At 40.6% G+C, this 22052-nt stretch overlaps 1 protein-coding gene across 17 annotated transcripts in view; it reads right to left on the reverse strand.

Moving 5' to 3' along the window:
* Positions 1-22052, reverse strand: part of MBNL1 (muscleblind like splicing regulator 1) — a 199035-nt gene that overhangs the window by 40065 nt on the left and 136918 nt on the right. For 13 of the 17 annotated variants that reach the window (XM_014569966.4, XM_014569964.4, XM_006115963.5 and 10 more), the window contains 2 exons: positions 4835-5005; positions 2906-2998 (listed from right to left, as the gene is read on the reverse strand). In XM_014569966.4, the coding sequence (XP_014425452.1) occupies positions 2906-2998; positions 4835-4903 (162 nt within the window). In that variant the 5' untranslated portion in view covers positions 4904-5005. Of the gene's footprint in view, positions 1-2905; positions 2999-4834; positions 5006-22052 lie in introns of those variants that run through there. The other 4 variants (XM_006115957.5, XM_006115959.5, XM_006115960.5 and 1 more) reach the window with 1 other exon arrangement.

The following is a 22052-nucleotide window of genomic DNA, read 5'->3' on the forward strand; positions in this document are numbered from 1 at the left end:
AACTCCTGAAATAACAAAATCTAAATAGTGTGTTCACACTACCAGAAAGCCTAAAAATTAATCCAAGACAGGGTCCATTATTGAGGATGCTCTATCTCGCCTTAGAGCCCCAGAATTACACTGGGGAGTAATTACTTCAAATTACACTGGGGAGTAGTTATTTCAAAGTAGTAGTAATAGTGGAGTGTCCACCGTAATGTGTTATTTCCTGAGGAAAGCAGGAGTACAGATTTCAAAATAACGGGCTTGGTAGTGTGGATGCTCCAACTATTTTTTTGACATAAAGGGGGTTATTTCAAAATAACTTCCTACCGTAGACCAGGGTGAAATGACAAAGATTTTATGGTGTGTAGAGAAAAGGTTTATTACAAATATAATTTTAGCTCCTGATGCAGTAAATATTTATGTATATGTTTTACATTAAGCATGTGAAAATGATGGGAATAAAGTTATATACTTTACTAAGTGTTTACAAAATTAATTCATTTTCAATATTTTGGCTATCGCTTTGGCTCATGTTTGTAAAATTCCAGTAAGTTACATTACTAGCGGTGGTTTCATCGTTGATTATTTAGTTTATTAAACATTTTAATCTAAAGTTGCAACCACACACATTTTCAAATTAGTTTTATAAAGTCTCAGCCTGATTTTAATCAAGGATTTTTAAAAAGCATGTAATATAAATAATTATTTAAATTACCTTGGTTTAAATCATAGAATCATAGAATACTAGAACTGGAAGGGACCTTGAGAGGTCATCAAGTCCAGTTCCGTGGCCTCACGTAAGGACTAAGCACCATCTAGATCATCCCTTCACCTCGGGGAAAACTGACTATGTCAGAGGAAAGAGGCTACACAAAGTCTGACAAAAGAATTAAGTAAATACACAGAAAAAAAGAGGGAAAATATTCTTCTCTAATCTCTTTCAGTTATAGTGGGCAACCTGTGGCCCAACGGCTGCATGTGGCACATGTGGCACACTGGAGGTCTATGTAGAATAGTGATAGAAATGTAGCCGTGTTAGTCTGGGGTAGTTGAAGCAAAATGCAGGACAATGTAGCACTTTAAAGACTAACAAGATGGTTTATTAGATGATGAGCTTTCGTGGGCCAGACCCACTTCCTCAGATCAGATTTTGATCTGAGGAAGTGGGTCTGGCCCACGAAAGCTCATCATCTAATAAACCATCTTGTTAGTCTTTAAAGTGCTACATTGTCCTGGAGGTCTATGTGTGGCCCATGAGACATTTTGTTTACCATTTCGCATAGGGTTGCCAGATTCTGCTGGTTTTCGTCCTCATAGTTTTTCATCCGCATAGTTTTTTTTCCCTACTGGAATTATTAAAGTGACACGCATGTAAAGCACAGGCACGTGAAGTGAGGTGCGTGATGATTGCACACAACACTGATTGTGAGAGCCATGCACTTCCTTTGCATCCAATCAAAGCGCTGGTGTGGTTCAATCAATATTTCCTACAAATTCTAGGTATGCAAATGCAGTTAGCAAAACTACCCTATACCAGGAGACCGTCTTGGTTATGACAATCTTGCAGCCCTCTTACATGAAGGAGGGCTACTCATACATCCCACTCGCCAGCCTAGGTTGCCCCTCACTGAGTTATACTATTACTGGCATCAAAAATAATTTAAAACATTTGTCAAACAAAAGGATGGATTTTGAATTGATCCTATCACTTTACTTTTTCACTTCAGGCTTTTCACTAAGTTAGTGCATTTCACTTTTGTTAAATCACCCGTTATTAATTTTTAGTAAACAAAACAAAAGGGAACAAGAACCAGAGTCAAATGGGATCATAGACATATTTTTTCTACAATGCTCTGTAATGACATCTATTGCAATTATGCTCAGGAAACAATTTTAGAGACAGATTACTAGAGTAGAATCCACTTGTAGACAATATCACCCGTGCAATAACCCTCCCCCTGCTCTCCCTCTGACATTTTACATGCACATATTGAATGCACATGCCTTTTGAAAAAACAAATTTACATAATTTTTGTACTCAAACAATTACATATAAAAATTGCACATGCAAGAGTTTTAACCCTTAATATACAGAATTTTTGAGACACAATGAGAAGTCTTTGTGCTATGTTTTAAAATACGTTGACCCAAATTCTGTTCCCAATTTGGGACTCTAGAGACATAAGAAAAGGCAGAGTTTGACCTGCCAACTTTAATATTAAAATAAATGTTACTTCCATTTATTTATCTTTCAGAAAATTATTGTTCTAGAAATGTTATTGCAGCTTAGCTATATCATCTATATATTAGTATGTGCAAAGCAAAGTGAAAGCTGTATTTAGTTAAACTGTATTATACAAATAAATGTTGTGTTATTGACAATATTTTTTTCAAAGCACCCTCCTATATTTGCATGGCCAAGTTCTTGCATGATCCAAAACTTGGATTTGTTAGCACAAATGGCACAATTATATTCCCAAATCAGGGTTTTAAAAGACTACTTAGGTATACAAATTGTTTGCACATATACATCTATGGTTTTGGATGTTCAAAACTTGCATGACAACATTTAGAGACCAGTTTGGGGACCATTTTGAAGATACAACCTGTAAGACAGACTCTTCATTTGAGCTATTTGACTGGTACAAAGAAAGGGATTATTTCAGATTAGAAAGCAGGCAAAATTAGAGGGCACCAAATCACAGGTTAAGGTCTCTGATAGGTCCATTTCTTCGATTACTGTCTGGGTTATATTTTTATAACATTATAGCATCTTCACAGTTAGTATGGTGCCTTAACATTCTCAAGTTAGTATGCTGCTGTTGGTCTACTTAACTTCCTTGCTTTAACTAGAATTAATTTTAATTTGAAGAAAGGCCTATCACAACACAGCAAAAATTGAAATATAATATTTTCTCACCTTGAATGTTTGGTATTGATAATTGGTATCAATGTCGATGTAATATGGAGATCCCTCCCCCCCTCTTTTTTGGAATGACTGAGGCATATAGTTCTATGAAAGAATAACAATTGTATTGAGTTAACTAATTAAAATATGATTAAAAATTATTGATATTTAAGACCCAGCAAGTGTGGAAATTTTCAACTGTTTTACACAACTTTGATAGTTCTTGCTACTGTTCTAATTTTTGTAATGACTCTACTTTTACATTTAGGAATTTTAAATGACTATTACATTGTTTTAAAATTAAAAACCAAGTTAAACAAATACACCATACATTATTAATGCAGTCTGCTAGGTAAGCAGGCAAAAGGAAGTTATTCAAGGGTGAATTCTACTTCTATCAAGTTATCCACAATCAAGATAGGATGCTCAGGGAATGAACAGGGAAAAGGGTTTCCATCCTCTCATTTCTCACAGGCTATCAATTTACCACCCTTCATCTCTATGTATGAACTCTAAGAACTCCTGCAACTGGCAATGCAGTGGGCTGCCTTATGTACTTTTTTTGCAAACAGCACACTAGTCCTGTTCATATTAGGGATGTTAAAATGTGTTTATTTTATTGATCGAATAATCGATAGAATTTTTATTGACTACTTGATTATTCAATAGGGGAAGGCAGCCAGCTCAGTTTCAGCTCATGTCAGGACCAAATCCCACTGCAGCTCCGCAATTAAAAACGCGGTAGGAGCTGGGCTGCCTGCCCCCCAGAAGCAGCCCCTATCCATGAGGGGTCCCAGCGGGAAGTTGGGATCCCATTCAGAGAGGTGCTGCTGCTGTCCTCCCTCCCCAGCCATCCCCTGTGCTGCCTATGCAGCTGCAAGGGGAGGGAGCAGGCGACACCCCAGAGATGATGCTGGGAGGGAATTGGCTTTTAAGCCTGCTCCCCCCAGCACTGGCTCCTGCTCCCTCCCCCTTGCTGCCTCTGATGTAGAGTCAGCAAGGGGAGGGGGAATGCAAGTAGTCAACTTGACTACCCGATAAGCCTAGCCTTATCAGGTAGCTGACTACATATTTACATCCCTAATTCATATATTTATTAATGCCCTCCAGTAATTGAGTTAGTGCTTGCATCTGAAGGACCAGGGGCCAAATTTATTCTCCGTTTAACTCAACTGACTTCAGTGGAATTATATCAGTGATGTGTCCTGCATTGTGTTCAACTCCCAACTGAATATGTATATAGTTGGCTGATGACAGTCATATTTATATACACCGAGGCTGTGGATCACTGCAGAAATATAAACTAACTCATCTGCTTGGAGACCAGCTTACATGATACATTCCATGTGTATATTAAGCAAGGTATCAGAAAAGAAGGACAGACAATATGTATTAATGATTAGGTCACATTGCAATCAGAGAACAGATTTCTGATAGGTTCTCCTTATTATTCCCTTTTTAAAAATGGGATAAATTTACTGATCCTTCTGCCTCACAAGCCTGATATGTTGACTTTGCACGTCAAATTTACAGTAAACATAGAGGTCTGACTACCAGCTCTGAACTTTGTCTAACAGTATGTAGTGAAATTGTAATCATTTCAAAGGAAGTCTATTTTTCTGGCACTCTAGAGAGAGACCTATTTTTTTCAAATTAAAATTCATACAATTAAATGAACAAAACAAGAACTTATATTATTCTAATTGCAGTACAAACAAGGTAAAATAAAGCACTATAAATGGATACAGAAAAGCAATTTTGTTGTATTTGATGTCTCCATTACTTAGTGGTCGATGCCAAATTTTATGGGCATCTTACTAGATATGTGATACTGGCTATCTTATATCAGCCTTAGTCTATTTGCAATGACCTATTTTATAATTATCAACAGCTCTTCACTATGTTGCTCTGTTGACAAATAAGAGATGAAAATATGCTTACCACAGGTTGTAATGGGGCACCAGGCATCATGGCATTGGCTAGTTGCATTTGCTGGGCCAACATGGCCATGTTCTTCTGCTGAATCAGGTTATTGCGTCCATTTATCTCCAATTGTGTTTTTAAATGTGGGGGTGGGTGAAGATATTTGCAGTTCTCCCTTGAGCATCGACCCTACACATAGAAGAAATGAGCATAGTTGGTATTAAACAGCCACAGGAATATCTATCTTCATTATGTCACTTACCAAACAAGACAAACCAAAGATCTAAGGGGGGGAAGGACGGGAGAGGAAACAGCTAATTCTACAGACTACCTAATATTTATAAGACCAACAACAAATAAAATAGTATCACTACATTACACATGTTTTTACAGTATGTCTACAGAGAACTATTGTTGCTAAAACGCTGTTCCCTTGAAAAGAAATGTAACAATTTTCTCTGATTACACAATCTTTTTCAATGAAAATACCCTCATCAAAGCACTAATGAAATCTATAGACATGCAGCCACAAATCTCCACATTGGCAGAAGGTTATTTCTTCCCAGCAGACAGCCAACTACTGGAAAGCAGTCCAACTTTAGAAGTGAGCCCAAGAAAGTACAAATACTATTCTGAACATGCCAAAGACTCATCTCTGTTTGCATTAAAGGGGAAAGGAAGCAATGAAAGATCAGACTAGCATTCAAGGGTAGCAATATTACTAGGGAAATGCCTCGGCAAACCAGTAAGGTTTTGTAGCTCTGATTATAACTACAACATGGCACTTCTGGGAAAAAGTAAAAAATACATATTTTTTTTCAATGGCCATTTATGATACGCAAACACCATTTATGATAAGCAAATACTTGTACCAACTGTGGCAGTGATATGCATTTTCTAGGCAATACATTTCACATTTTAATTCTGTCTGGATTAAAAAGATACCATCAATGTGAACTTCTGTAATTTTTAAAAAAGGTGTAGCAATAATTTCAGGTTGTAATTTCCTGGAATCCCCTTGCCCAGGAAACATTGCTTGTTATTTCAGAATTGTTCTCTCTTCTCTATTACTGCATGAAAGACACATACGTAACAGAGAAAAATTACTTCAGACTATCTTTTCAAAAGTTATGTCTGTTTTTTGGGTGCCTCCCTTTTTTGGGTTCCCAGCTTGTGTCTCCTTTTTGAGAGTGCCAGGTACTCATGACTGCAGCTGAGGTCATTGGAAATTATCCAAGCGCTATATGCTGAAAAATTGGGCTGAGCTGGGCACCCAAAAAGGTGGGCACATAAAACCACAGGTCACTTTGGAAAATGTTGACTTTTCTAAATATACAGGAGAAAGAGTAAATCCGAGTAAATAGAAAATGCTGCCAAAAATGCACAAAGTAAACACAACAGAAAGCAGGAAAAACAATTTCCCTCAGTAAATTTAAGTTATAATAATTTTTGTAAAAGCACACATAACAGTAGGAAAAACAATCAGCGCGAAATATGATTTTTAAGATGATGGCATCCCTTTAACATGTAATATGACTGAGGATAGAGAACATTATCATTCATTAGCCATATGAAAGGTCCTATGCAATAACTTCTTAAACCAGGGCTACTCAACACACTACCCAAAGCTGAGTAGCCCTGTCTTAAAACTTTCAACAATGAAGCCCACTCTTCCTCTAAGACACTAACTCAATTGAAAAAAAAAATCAAAGAGAATAAAATCTTTAGTTGAGAAAACAGATCTCTTAAGCTGCAAGTTTGTGCTTCCTCCATTAATCTTTGCAATGAATTCGAGCAGAAGCAAAACCACTGAAAAACAGAGCCTTAATTTAAGCTGTTTTTATGTGGCTTGGCTTTGTTTTTCAGGAAACAAATTAACTCAGTATAGTTGGTCCTCATATTTAATTTTGCTCAAAAAACTGCAAAGATAATTTGAACTCTCTTTTTCAGCTCTAAGTCATGTAAAACTTTTTCCCTACCTTTTTCTGCTCTTGGCAGCTCAACATATATAAACCTCATTTTCACAGCAAACCAACTGGCATGTCAATGATCTTTGCATAATACAGTATGTCTGATCATGGGATTTTACATAATTCTTGAAATTGTTTTGGGGTTATTTATCCATTGCACACTCACTCTAAAGAATACTGTACTAAAAATCAATTTTTCAGAGCACCTGTTTACAATTTAGAACATTTCCATGAGTGAAATATAGTTTCCATTACAGGATTCAATATATTTAATCTTGTTTATCCAGTGCAAGCATGAATAAACAGAACTACCAATTTATTACAGTCACAATAGAAAAAATGCAGATGAAGGTACCAAACCAACTTTCCCCTTCTCAGCTTGTCAAGCTGAAAGACATACTTGTAGCTTCTTAAGCTTGTGGTCCTGAGAAGGCCATGGATGACAGTTCTGAGACAGTCTGAGGAATATTAGAGAAAGGATGCACTGCTATAGAAAACCAAAAATACTTCCATGATGAGGAGCTGTGGCCTTATTTGGAGGAAGAAAAATGTATGCTCCCAACTTCCAGATTTTGCATTTTAGCCATTGCCTCAGCAGGGCTCACAATGGCGATGTATTCCACAGCATATGCTGTGGCATGAATAAAATACAATTCCCTTGTGATGTTCTAAGCCACCATAAAAAGGATCTGATTGGCCAAATATAATATCTAACTAAATAAAACTGCAAAAATTTAACAAGACTACGATGAGCTGTAAGACAGTTTGCATTCAAAACCAAATAAGGGTCTCCTCTTCCAGTAAGAAATTCTACCCTGAAATTGCTAGTGAAGGTGGCAGGAAAGTGAGAGATTTTTTATTCTGCGTTGACATCTAGAGATAATTCTGTCTAATGCTACAACAGGACATGGCTTTATCTAGAAGACAATGTATGGGCTGCATTAAACACAAGTCCTTGGCTGTGGTACAGTGAGAATTTACCTAAGCTAGGATAGAGGGCTGTGTAATATGGCAGTTTTGTTTTGGTGAGTCACTTTATGAAAATCCTCCTTTCTTTCATTAGTTTAAAGAAGGGCTACTCAACATGCTGGGCCACATGTGGGCCATGGCCTATTTGTTTGCGGCCCGCAGTGCAGCCTGGGTTTATGGGGGCTCAATATATGGCCTGCGGTTGGGATCCTTTGAATATGGCCTCCACTGGGAACAGGCTCCACAATGGCAAGTCATCTCCAAGGCGGGGTGAGCATTGAAAGACACAAACAGGGCATTTCTAGCCCCCAGAGAGGGGGTGCTGGGAGCACTGGGACATTGTATGAAAAAAGCTATTTGCATATATATTTGAATGTAAATGCAATCACACTTAAGTTGCAGCCCTCGGCATGTGCTGAGATATCATTGTTGCCTCTGAGGCTTCCAAAGTTGAGTAGCCCTGGTTTACAGTCTGACTAAATGTTATTTTAACTCTTTTTTTCCGATGTAGCAGAGTGTTGAGAAAAAAGACTTAAGAATTAAAAAGGGTCACAGGGCAGAGACTGGCAAGCCCAGAAACTAAGTTATACAGTTTCCTTGCCATTTTCTCCTCTAGCAGGAAGGTGTGGACTGGTCCTGAAGGAGATAGAGTACTGTGTTGGACTCTTCTAACCCTTTGCATCCTGGGAAGCCCTTGGGAAAGGAACGCTCATTCCCAAGAAAAAGCTGCCCTAAGCTGCTTCTTTGATTTCTTCCTCCCCACAAACATTGATGGAATCCAGCGAGCTCTGTAACCCGCTCTAGAATCTGACCAGAAACTCTTTATGAATTGTAATACATACAAATCTGAAAATGCACAAGGCAGGCAAGCTGAAAAGAAGTTCCACTTGCAGATTCTTCTTGGCTACGTCTACACTGGCCCCAAATTCCAGAAAAGGGATGCAAAGCAGGTAAGTCAGAATAGGGAAATCCGCGGGGGATTTAAATATCCCCCGCGGATTTAAATAAACATGTCCGCCGCTTTTTTTCCGGCTTGGGGAAAAGCTGGAAAAAAGCGTCTAGACTGGCGCGATCCTCCGGAATAAAGCCCTTTTCCGGAGGATCTCTTATTCCTACTTTCAGGTACTATGTGAGTCCTACTTTCAGGTATGAATAAGAGATCCTCCGGAAAAGGGCTTTATTCCAGAGGATTGCGCCAGTCTAGATGCTTTTTCTGGCTTTTCCCCAAGCCGGAAAAAAAGCGGCAGACATGTTTATTTAAATCCGCGGGGGATATTTAAATCCCCCGCGGATTTCCCTATTCTGACTTACCTGCTTTGCATCCCTTTTCCGGAATTTGGGGCCAGTGTAGACGTAGCCCTTATGTTAAAAGTAATTAATTTCACAATAAGTAATTTCATAAGGACGTCTGTACAATGAAAGGTCACTGTAGCAGATCTACGGTGCAACACTACAGACCACGATACAAAGGTGATAGAGAGCGAGGTAGAAAGAGGGACAAATGGAGGATAAGTGTTAAAACATGCAGAGAGAGCTTTTAGGCCAGATCTTCCACCAGTACAAAGTGCCATAGCTGCTCTAACTTCAATAATGCTGTGCAAATGAAGGCTCTCTAATGAACACAGCAACAGACTTCCTTGCTTTGGCATAAGCAATCACTGGAGTTTACAAATTTGAATCTAGAGACCCATACCTGGCCTACTTCTTTTCCTATTCTACTATGCAAGTGTAATAGACTTACTCCATTATGTAAATATTTTGTGAGATTCTTATTTATACATCCTTGTAGTGTACCATATACACTGGCACCAGAGCCCTGCACTTGTCCAGAATGCAAATGGAGTCAGTGGAACTATGTAAGTGCAGCGTCTAGGATAGAATCAGGATCTAAAGCTATCAGACCAAATTCTGTTATCATTTAGGTGGCTTTGAAACCAGCATAACTTCATTTATGTCAATGGACTCACACCTGATTAAGTCCACTCAGAGCAGGATCAGCCCACCAATTCTAGTCCTCCTGAACTATGTGATACGGTTAAATGGCAATTGGGAAGTCTGAGTTAATTGACTAGAGGTAATGTTGTTATTCTCCTATGGAAAAAAAAGGATTTCTTTGTATCCTGTCAAAGTGACTGACTACATTTGGTCAAATTAAGGCAAATGATGATTTACCTAACATCATCTGATATCAAACAGTTAATGATTTGTAAAAGGTTAAAAATAAGAGGCCAATGGTATACACTGAAAGCAATGGTTGGTGTCATTTCACTTGCAATATATCCTCAAATGACAACAACAGATAAAAAAATAAAATCTTTGTACAGATAATGGAGAAAAATGCAACAATTACATTGTAGACAAGACATGAAATGTGTGTAATCTGATGAAATAATGTAGCATCTAGACTCTGACTGTCTGAGGGACCCAGTCTAATATTTCAAATAAAGATTAGGATACTATGTGATCATCAAATCCTATTTTATAAATATTAAAGAGTTGTGTTTACTTTATGATATAAATATACATAATCCATGAATGAGCAAAGTGTTGAATTTTAGCTTATTGCAAGCATAAAATGAGAACATAAATCTCAATTTTAAATATTACCATGAATACAACTGGAAAAAAACATGCCCTCAAATCTGAAATATTCCATCCTTCTGCACAGGACTACCTCCAATTTAGCCAATTTTTTTCTAAAATACAGCAAGAACTAACACACAGTAGAATGGAAGAATTACTTCCTGTGTCTTGCGAACAACATTCCTGCTAATACATCCCAGAATGATGCTTTCTTTTTTTGCAAGTGTTACACTGTTGACTCATATTTAGCTTGTGAGCTCCTATGATCCTTTTCTTTATTACTCCTTCCTAGGCAGTCATTTCCCATTCTGTATTTATGCAATTGATTGTTCCTTCACAAGTGGAGTATTTCACATTTGTTCTTATTGGGTTTCATTCTATTTATTTCAGACCATTTCTTCAGTCTGTCCATATCATTTTGCAGTTTAACCTTCTCCTCCAGCACTTGCAATACCTCCACAAACTTTTTAAGTGTATCAACCACAAACTTTGAAAGTGTATTATCTAAATCACTGATGAAGATATTGAGCAGAACTGGACCCAAAACTGATCCCTGTTGAACCTCACTTGTTATGCCCATCCAACTTCACTGTGAACCACTAATAATTACTCTCTGGTTTTCCCACCAGTTATTTACTCACCTTTTAGAAGCACCATCTAGGTTGTATTTCCCTAGTTTGTTTATGAGTAGGTCAAGTAAAACCAGTATCAAAAGCCTTACTAAAGTCAAGATCTATTCCATCTACCACCTCCTCCCATCTACAGGACTTGTTGCTAAATTGACATTATTTGTATATACTAATTTAGATTCCTACTACAAGGCCAATGAAGAGTGAATATCTGAAGGTATGCGTTCTCCAAGACGTACATAAACACTATTTTCTTCTATCTCACACAAGCAACTGGCTGGGTGAAGGTGAGATTTTGGACAATGCCAATATCATTCTAAAGGAACAGCACGAGAGGGGTTGCTCAAGACATACCAGACAATACCAAAGCTGTTTTTAGATAAACCAAACCATGAATAACTTAAAAAAAACATTCTGGTAGCACTTTAAAGACTAATAAAACATACAGATGGTATCATGAGCGTGGAGAATGGGAGGGGCCAGCCCTAGAGCATCTCTGTGTGTCAGTAGGAATTTTGTGTTCAGGAAATATTAATACTGAAGTTTAATATTTCTAGCTCATCTCTTCATGTACATTCATTGAATAAAAAAAATGGAAGATCTGTTGTTAACCCAAGGGTACATCTAAACTACATCCCTTTTTTGATAAATGGATGTAAATTAGACTTATCGAAATTGTAAATGACGCTGGGATTTAAATTTCCTGTGCTTCATTTACATAACGGCGGAGGCAGCTTTTTTTCAAAAAGCCTTTTTCGGAAAAAAACCACAGTCAAGATAGGGATCGTTCTAACAGAAATGCCCCGTTTCGAAAGATCCTGTAAACATCTTTTTTTTTTAAATAAAAAAAGGGATATAGTTTGGTTGTACTCTTAGCGAATGGATAGTAATTTTCTCAGAGGGTATATTTACACAGCAAAGATACCCAGTGGCTGTCCCCTGCCAGGTGACTCAGGCTGTGGGTATGTTTTATTGCCATGTAGAATCTAGGCTCTGACTGGAGCCCAAGCTCTTGGACCCTCCTATCTCACAGAATCCAGCCCAAGCCCCAAAGTCTTTGTGGCACTTAACAGCCCTGCAGTTTTCAGTCTGAGTCAGTTGCTACAGGCCAGCCACAGGTTTTTCTTTGTTGTATAAACATACCCGAGTGGTCTCAAGGGCACTTGTTCTAAACCAAAGGTGAACAACAGGCCACAAATACCCCTTAAAAATAAATGAATATTAACAATAAGGATATCATATTTTGGGATGGAGAAAATAAAGTTACTGCTCTTTATGTGTGTTATATCCCACCAGTATTACTTAATACTTTATATTTCTATAGGTGCCTGACAGTAAAGGATCTCAAAACATTTTACAAATATTAATTTAGTCTAAGCGTACCCCTACTTACATTCATCACAGAAGTGTGAATACAAGCTAGATTCCCTGATTTTCAGACTTGTACTTTAACCACAAGTTTACTCTGTCTGGCTTTTTTAGGAATATGTGCACTGAACACTAAACAATCCCTAGAAGCAAAAGCTATATTCTCTCTTATATCCAGTTTTCCGTTCAGATATGTTTAGTCACTGTTTTAGCCTTCAATGTGGACAACATGAGGTTGAAGAATTTGACTTTTGTTTTGAGGCAGTGAAGAATCCATAACAAGTCAAACTATGCCATAAGACAGTATTTGAACACAGTCTGTCAGGAAATGTGGGTTAGACAATCTCAGTACAATCCAGTAGTGTCTAAATCACTGAAAGCTGCATCGTCAATAAACTATGCTTCCAACACCAGCACATGCTCAAGATGAGAAAACAGCTCTTTCTGGATTTTGCATATGCCAAGATAAAGAACATCTAACTCACCCTCTAATACATACCAGCACAAAACAACTGATGAAAAGTGCAATAATGTCAACAGCTTGCAAAGGTATTATAGTACTGAAACTAATAGTAATTGTAAGAAGCCCAATCCAACTCTAATTTAAGTCAATGGGCAAAATCTCATCAACTTTAATAAGAATTGACTTGGGCCCAACTGGAGGAGAAAGATTTTTCCAGGGAAGGGCTCAATAAAACATGTGTATTTGCCAAACACTGAAATGGGGCAGAAAGATGAGCATGCCCAGGTTCAGGAAGAAAATAATCAACTCCTTTGGAGAAATCATCCAATAATAATTACTCATTGTAAAAATGTATCTTATGTAACACTGCCAAGGTTTGCAAGAGTGGGGTGATCTGCTAAATAAGTCTGGCTTTGGTATTGTGCCTGACTATTCTAAACTTGCGCACACAGAAGACAAAAATAAGTGCAACTTTCCCTTTTGGATGAATTACATCCCCTTTTTCTCTCTCACCTCCTGTAATGTACCACACTTCCTACTATGCAGTACATAACCTGTTTTTTGCAGAACCAGCACGTTCTAATGTTTACGAGAGATACTGATTTTCATGTTTGATGGCAAACATACATGCCACACACTTCTACAAATGCCCAGGGGCTAATTGTAGTCATCTTTTTTTTTTTTTGCATGGGTACTAAAAGTTTTTCCTTTTTTCTTGAGAGAATGGTTCAAGGAATATCCACAGATATCAATATCTGATTAGCAGTATCATAAAAAGAAAATTCCTGTTTAGTGTTTACAGCAGTGTTTCTTAAACTGTGTTCCGCAGCACACAACAGAGTTCAAAATGGCCACCCTTAAAGGGTCATGTGACTTTTTTGTCATCAATAACTTTTCCCCCTCCCCCCTGACCTTCTTTTTTTTTTGGCTCAATAAAAAAATCCTCAGTGTTCCTCATAAAAAAAGATTATTGTTTGGTGTTCTTTGTTCTTAAAAAGTTTAAGAAACACTGGTTTACAGAGAAGACAAAAATATATATTATTAATAATTCTCCAACACATGCTGTATATTGTCACATCAGTACTCAAAGACTCAAGTGTATCCTATGTTTAGCCCACAGGTTGCTTTTGAAAAACTGTGAGTCATGTAAAAAAATCCTCAAAGGACAGTTATAAATCCTCCTCATATTCCCTGAAACAACAATAGAGCAAGAGATTACATGAGCAATCTCACTGTTGAAACCAGCCTCAGGCTCAGATGGATTTATAAACTAATGGCACCCAAATGGCCCTGCTTCTACTATGTTATTTTAATGAATCATTTCAGACCGGACCAATTCTAGTTCTTTTAAATGTGGCATTGATCTCTCTGGCATAGATTAGTTTATACTTAAATCTGAGAGGGACCCAATGGGTAGCTGGTTCTGCTTCCTTAACTCTTTCCTTTAGTAAGTATGTGCCAAAAATTTGCCATGAGCTGGGTTGAGGGCACTTAGAAAACATAGGTGGTCGTCATCTGAAAAAAGATATATTGGCATTGGAAAAGGTTCAGAAAAGGGCAACAAAAATTATTAGGAGTTTGGAACACGTCCCATATGAAGAGAGATTAAAAAGACTTGACTTTTCAGTTTAGAAAAGAGGAGACTAAGGGGGGATATGATAGAGGTCTATAAAATCATGACTGGTATGGAAAAAGTGAATAAGGAAAAGTTATTTACTTATTCCTACAATATAAGAATTAGGGGTCACCAAATTAAATTAATACGCAGATTTAAAACAAACAGAATTATTTTTTTCTTCACACAGCACACAGTCAACTTGTACAACTCCTTGTTAGAGGTTGCGGTGAAGGTTAGAACTTTAACAGGGTTCAAAAAAGAGCTAGATAAATTCATGGAGGTTAGGTCCATCAACGGCTATTAGCCAGGATGGGTAGGAATGGTGTCCCTAGCCTCTGTTTCTCTGGAAGTGCGAGACAGGGATGGGATCAAGTGAGGATTACCTGTTGTGATCCCTCCTTCTGGGACAACTGGCATTGGCCACTGTTGGCAGACAAGATACTGAGCTAGATGAACCTTTGGTCAGACCCAGCATGGCCGTTCTTATGTTCTAGGGGAAAATGTTCAGGCTTGGGTAAATAAATCCGTATTTAAGCATCTAAATTAATTTTTTTATTTAAGACCCTAAATTTAGTTATACAGGTTTTGAAAAATCTGGATTCAGGCCTTAAAGATGGCTCCAAAATCTCACAAACATTTATTGTTTTCAGTAACTGGAGAAGATACATACTGTTCAGACACATCCCTTTAGATGCATGTGGGGCAAAAAGTTATAAATGTACTAGCACTGTATGCTCAAATTGCAAAGGGAAGAATAGCAAATTGATCATGCTGATGGTCTTGGCTTCTTATTAAAACTTTCTTGGCTGTCCCTGTGTGCTGATATAAAAAATGAGTTCTAATTAGCAAGCTGATATCACAGCCTATTCAGACCTGTGGGTACAAATTATCTGTACCCACCTTCCCACGGGAACAGCTATGCTGGAGCAGGAATTCATGTCTGACACTCTCCTCCAGGGATTTCATCAGCAGTCTACACACCAGCTGAGGTACCACAGGAGTCTTATGGCAGAGGCTAGCACAGAGTAGATCTGTGGCTGTACCCCTTTCAGGAATCCGGTTTGTCCTGCAAACCCCAAATTTCACCTCGTTTAAAAGTTACTTGCTTACAAATAAGACATAAGAATACTAAGGAGTCACAACACACTAGCACAGGCAGTCCCCGGGTTACGTACAAGATAGGGACTGTAGGTTTGTTCTTAAGTTGAATCTGTATGTAAGTCGGAACTGGCGTCCAGATTCAGCCGCTGCTGAAACTGACCGCCAGTTCTGACTTACATTCAGAATCAACTTAAGAACCCCAAGCGTCCCCAAGTCAGCTGCTGCTGAAACTGATCAGCAGCTGATTCCAGGAAGCCCGGGGCAGAGCAACTCTGCCTCGGGCTTCCTGTAGTCAGCGCTGGTCAGTTTCAGCAGCGGCTAAATCAGGACGCCTGGGGCAGAGCAGCTGCTGGGTTGCTCCAATAGCGCCGCTCCTTGGCACTACTGGACCAACCCAGCAGCACCCCATCTGCTCTTCCCCAGGCGTCCTGATTCAGCCGCTGCTGAAACTGACCAGCAGCGGCTGAATCAGGACCAGAGCACCTGGGGTGCTGCTGGGTTGGTCCAGTAGCGCCCAGAGCGGCGCTGCGGGACCAACCGGCAGCACCCCAGCTGCTCTGCCACAGGCGTCCGGAGAAAAGCTTAGTTTGCTGGGAGGGGGGCGTACTAGCTGCGCCCTCCCCCCCCCCCCACCCCAGCAGACCAGGAAGACACGGGCGGCGGACCGAGACGCACCGCGGTCCCGCCGCCTGGGTCCTCCGCGGCTTTGCTCCCAGTCTCCCTGGTCTGCTGGCGCGCCTGGGCTACCCCAGTGCCCGAGCCCCTCCGCGGCTTTGCTCTGCGTCTTCCTGGTCTGCAGACCAGGGAGACGCAGAGAAAGCCCCAGAGTACACGGGCGGCAGGACCGCGAGGTCCCGCAGTCCGTGTACTCGGGGCAGCCCCGTTCGTACCTGCGGATCCGACGTAAGTCGGATCCGCGTAAGTCGGGGACTGCCTGTACTGAACAATTGCTTACTTTCTCATTTTTACCATGTAATTATAAAATAAATCAACTGGAATATAAATATCATATTTAGATTTCAGTATACCACATATACAGCAGTACAAACAAGTATGAATTTTTTAGTTTGTACTGACTTTGCTGTTATTTTTTAATGTAACCTGTTGAAGATTAGGCAGTATCTAGATGATCTGATGTTCCTCCTAAAACAGTGGTTTCCAATTGCCAGGCCACGGACCACTGCCTAGCCAAGGTGGCTGTAAGAGCTCAATCCAGCTGTTCATGACAAGTTAGCTCTGGAAGCCACTGTAGCTGAGGCACAACAGGAGGAGATGTAGCAGGAGGTGCCTCCCTCCCTCCTCCACGCTTGGGAAGGGAGGGGCACGGAGGAGGGAGCGCATGTGCCACGAACGGCCGCTCTCCCTGCCCACACACCTGCATTTGCCAGCAGCGGTAGGAGAAGGTGGGGCCTCCCTCCCTCCTCAGTTATGGCAGTCAGCTGGGGTCCCACACCCGTGTGGGTGCACGATGTGATAGGGGAGGGAAGGGGCACGAAGGAGGAGGGAGCATACACGCTGCCAACAGTCGCTCCCCCGTCCACGGCATAGTAACAATGATGTTCCCTAGGGGGATAGCCTCACTCTGGGGCGTGTGGGTTGGGCCGAGCTGAGGCTGTGGCTGGCCCAGCTCTCCCCCAGCTGCTGGGCAGGGAGGGCTGGGCTAAGCCCCTCTCCCCATGCCAGTGAAGGTCCGAGGCCTCCCCGGCCTCAGCTCTTCCTCCCTGTCCCCAGCCCCAAGGCTGCCCTGGCTCTTGCCCCCTCCTTACTCCTCCAAGGTCCTGGCTCTCCCCCCCAGCCCTGGGGAAGGGAGCCACCCTGAGGCCTCACTAGGCCCTGCGCTCTCCCCCCGGCCATCACCAGGGGGAGGGGAGGGAAAGAAGGGGGGCTGCTTCTGGGCCTCGCCACACCCCACAATCTCCCTTCCCCCCCGGCCACCGGTGGAGAAATGGAAATGCTTCTATGCCACACTAGTCTCTGCACTCCTCTCCCTTCCCCCCCTCCCAGCTTCCAGGGAAAGAGGAGGAGAGTGGCTGCAACCCAACGCTGGGGAAAGAAAGGGGAGGGAGGGAGGAGTTAGGTGGGACACAAAGTGATGTCATGACGTCACTGTGTTATCCCCCAGGAAAAGTTTTTTTTAATATAGAGAGAAATTTTAGCAGTTTATCAACAGATAGACATTATTTATTCATCTTTTTGCAGATACATGAAGGAGCATCTGAAATTTGCACAGATCAAGTAGGACAGAACAATAATACAGGGGATTTGAATGAATTAGAAACAATGGTCAGACATAACAATTAGATCCAGCTAGGAAAACTGAAAGCTAACATGCAGGGGATGATCTGAAAGGACAAAATCTGATAATCAGTAATGTTAAAAGAGATGTAAGAATTATCAAATGAAACATGAGTTTGCAAGGTGATGAGAAAAAAAAAGCAGCAGCAATTTTGGACTGAGTACCCAAAAACATGCATGCAGCAAGAAGGTAACAAATTCTCTCTACATGACTACACCTGGAGCACTGCATTATCAAACATGTATGTAACAGATTTAAAAAGTGTTTAGAAAAAATAAAGATAAGTATCACCTGTAGAGAGAGAATCACTTCTGAGGCAAGATTCAGAGAGCTAAAATACACAGTGGGGAAAGAAGACAAAAGAACAGCATGTAACCATTTCAAATAAACTAAAGAAGTAAAACTCCAGATTATAGAGGACTTACATAGAGTGATACACAGAATTATAACTAGGAACAACTGAATGAAATGAAATGAAGAAAAGAACATTTTAGGTTAAGTACCAGAAAATACATCCTGAATCTGAGCTGCATTAGCCTATGGAGTTATCTCTCTATGGAAACAGTGCTTGGGATTTTTAAAGTAGGTTGGATAAGACAACAGAAAACGTAGAGATGAAAATAATCATGCATTAGCAGGGAGGGACTAGATGACATAGTAAATGTCTTCCATCTCTACGGTGTAGACAAGATTTTATGATAAATGGAGAAACAAGCAAATTCCTTTCTGACATTGCTCAACCCTGGACAAGTGGAAATAATGCCGCATTAAAAAGATACATCATACAAATAAATATGGGAATTTTGAATGAAAAAAGCCTCAATGACTGCTTTCAGTTTGTGCTCTTACAGTGGAGCTGAATAGCTTTCCCTTCACACTAGATTCTAGAAGACCCACCTCTAGATGACGATTATTATTTCACAAGATTAAAGTTATGGGATTTCATATTTTAACACCACAGAGTGAGCATCGAGCACAATATTTCTGTCAATATCATATAAGGTTTTGCTACTGCAGTGATATAAAAACACCAAGCTGATATACTGTAAGCTTTAATGTGTGATATTTATTTATTCTGCTACCATTAGGTAATGTTTACTTTATAATCATATATAAGAGCACTTTCACAGCTGGCCTTGGCCAGGGAAGGTCTTAAAATTAAGCTGCGCCTGCGCCTGCCTGCTGGGTCTGTTTACTTAGGCTATTTTTATAACACTGCAGTAGCGTAACCTGAGTTACAGAACACTTGCTATATCATTCTGCTCCTTGTTTATTCAAGAACTGTTGCTTATAAAAAAGCAAATCGAAAGCATCTTGTTTTTCATAAATCAACTGATACTGCACCATTAAAATACTTCTATAGATGTTCACAGACACAGAAAAACGGAAGAGCACAAATATGCTATTTGTTAAGGGCCAAAACATTATTTGAATAAATGTTTGTTCTTTCCCTAAGGTATTAGGCTCAACCTCTTTGCCCATATGGAGTTAACTCAATTAGCCATTTACACAATTTCAGGGAACAGTCTGAAGTCTGTACTAATTCTGTGTATTTTGATAGACAAATAACAGATCGCTAGAGTAAGTTTGCACTAACAGGGACCATTTAGCAAAACCTTACTCAGGCAATTAGTCCCCACTGGAGCTAGTTACCTGAGAGAGGACTACTTTACTCAGGAGTTTTGAGGACTGGGTTCTTCTTAGTTTGAAGCAATGTGCAATGCTTTCAAGCATTCAGAGTAAAATTATTAGTAAAACAGGTCCTTGATCATAAACATCTAGTACATGTAGAATGATGCGCACACATACAAAACAAAATCTACCTTCCTATTTTATCTGGGATTCTTAATATAGTGCCGTATTCAAAGAAAATGGGCTGCTAGCATGATAATTCTCCAATTAAAAGGTGTTGCCTTAGCAACAGGTTTTAATACATATTATAAATCATATGAGCTGGCAATGCTAATAGTTCAGTCATTTGCGTGCTAGCACAAAAATAAGAAAATATATTGTGCGTAGAGGAGCTATCTTAGGGAACATTGCGACAGGTCCACTTTTGGTGTGCATGCATCAAAAATGTTGAAATTAATGGACCTATGTTGATTTACAGTAGATGAGGACATGATCTGTAGAGTCCTTTATTTCACAAGAAGTAGAAATAAAGTCTATATGAATATAAGTACAACATTGGGACATTCATATAGGTGAGACCAATGGTTCCTCTAGCCCAGCATTCTGTCTTATGACAGTGACCTATGCCAGATGCTTCAAAGGGAATTATCAAGTGATCCATCCCCTATTATTCAGTCCCAGCATTTGTCAAACAGAGGCTTAGAAACACCCAGAGTGTGGGGTTGAACCCTTCACAATCTTTGCTGATAGACACTGATTGATCTATCCTTCACGAACATCTTTCTTTTCCTAATTGCAATAAATGTAAACAGAAATGTGGGACAAGTATTTTTCTCAATTATAATAGAACAAATCTAGATTTTACACCCTAACATATTTTATTCCTTTTGTGATCTTATGGTTAAATGTATTACCCTGCAACCAACAACATTTAGGGTTATTAGTGTTACCACTGAAATCAATGAGAAAGCCTCCATACACTTCAAAAACCACAGAATCAGCCCATTAAACATTTTAAAAAGCTTTCTCCTGAAAGCACACTTTAATTTATCTAAATAGTTTTTGACTATTACTACAATCTTTAATGGTATGACATATCCAAGGAGATCATATGACATTTATGCTTCTATATTTTGGTGAGAAAAACCAGACAAATTGTCCTCTGCTACTGTAAAATCATAAACTAAAAATATGAAAAAGTTTCTTATGTTTACTAGATGTTCATACCACCAAAGTATCATTACATCAAACTAGATGCAGTTAGATTTTATTAACAGTATTATTAAAATAATCACTGTTATACACCTATACTGCACAAGGACACAGAAGGGCTAATATGGAAAATGAAGTTGTTCCACGGATATTTTCTCCAATGTGCTTTTTAACTAGAAATTGGGTTTCTGGTTTCCATGGGAAACTCACAGTGGTATCACTCATATTGATGAACTATATTTATAGTATTGTAGGTCAATACAGGCAGTCCCCGGGTTACGTACAAGATAGGGACTGTAGGTTTGTTCTTAAGTTGAATCTGTATGTAAGTCGGAACTGGCATCCAGATTCAGTCGCTGAATCTGGACACCAGTTCTGACTTACATACAGATTCAACTTAAGAACCCCAGGCGTCCCCAAGTCAGCTGCTGCTGAAACTGATCAGCAGCTGATTCCAGGAAGCCCGGGGCAGAGCAACTCTGCCTCGGGCTTCCTGTAGTCAGCCGCTGGTCAGTTTCAGCAGCGGCTAACTTGGGGACGCCTGGGGCAGAGCAGCTCGGGTGCTGCTGGGTTGGTCCAGTAGCGCGGCCGCTCCTCGGCGCTACTGGACCAACCCAGCAGCACCCCAGCTGCTCTGCCCCAGACGTCCTGATTCAGCCACTGCTGAAACTGATCAGCAGCGGCTGAATCAGGACTCCTGGGGCTGAGCAGCTGGGGTGCTGCCGGGTTGGTCCAGTAGCGCCAAGGAGCGGTGCTGCGGGACCAACCAGCAGCGCCCCACCTGCTCTACCACAGGCCCCGGGCTTTGCTCCACGTCTCCCTGGTCTGCTGGGGGGGGGCACTAGCTGCGTCCCCCCCAGCAGACTAGGGAGACGCGAAGCAAAGCGGCGGAGGACCCGGGCCGGACCCGTGGCGCTTCCAGATCAGCTGGAAGCACCGTGGGTCCGGCCCCGGGTCCTGCGCCGCTTTGCTCAGCGTCTCCCTGGTCTGCAGACCAGGGAGACGCTGAGCAAAGCCGCGCAGGACCCGGGCCGGACCCGTGGCGCTTCCAGATCAACTGGAAGCGCTGCGGGTCTGGCCCCGGGTCCTGCGCTGCTTTGGTCCCCGTCACCCTGGTCTGCTGGCTCCCGCAGCAGACCAGGGAGACGGGGAGCAGCTTTTCTCGCCCTGGAGGAGGCGGGCGGCGGGACCAGGCGTCCCGCCGCTCCAGTCCTCCGGGGCGAGAAAATCCCCGTTCATAACTGCGGATCCGACATAAGTCGGATCCGCATAACTCGGGGACTGCCTGTATTGTTAAGCAGAATCCAAATAAACTGCACTATAACTTCATGGTAATTATATATTTTTATAAATAGCTGTAACTTTTGGTATGTCTTATCATATACACTTTCATTA

Source organism: Pelodiscus sinensis, chromosome 10 (assembly GCF_052426305.1).
Source record: "Pelodiscus sinensis isolate ZL-2025 chromosome 10, ASM5242630v1, whole genome shotgun sequence".
Classification (NCBI taxonomy): domain Eukaryota; kingdom Metazoa; phylum Chordata; order Testudines; family Trionychidae; genus Pelodiscus; species Pelodiscus sinensis.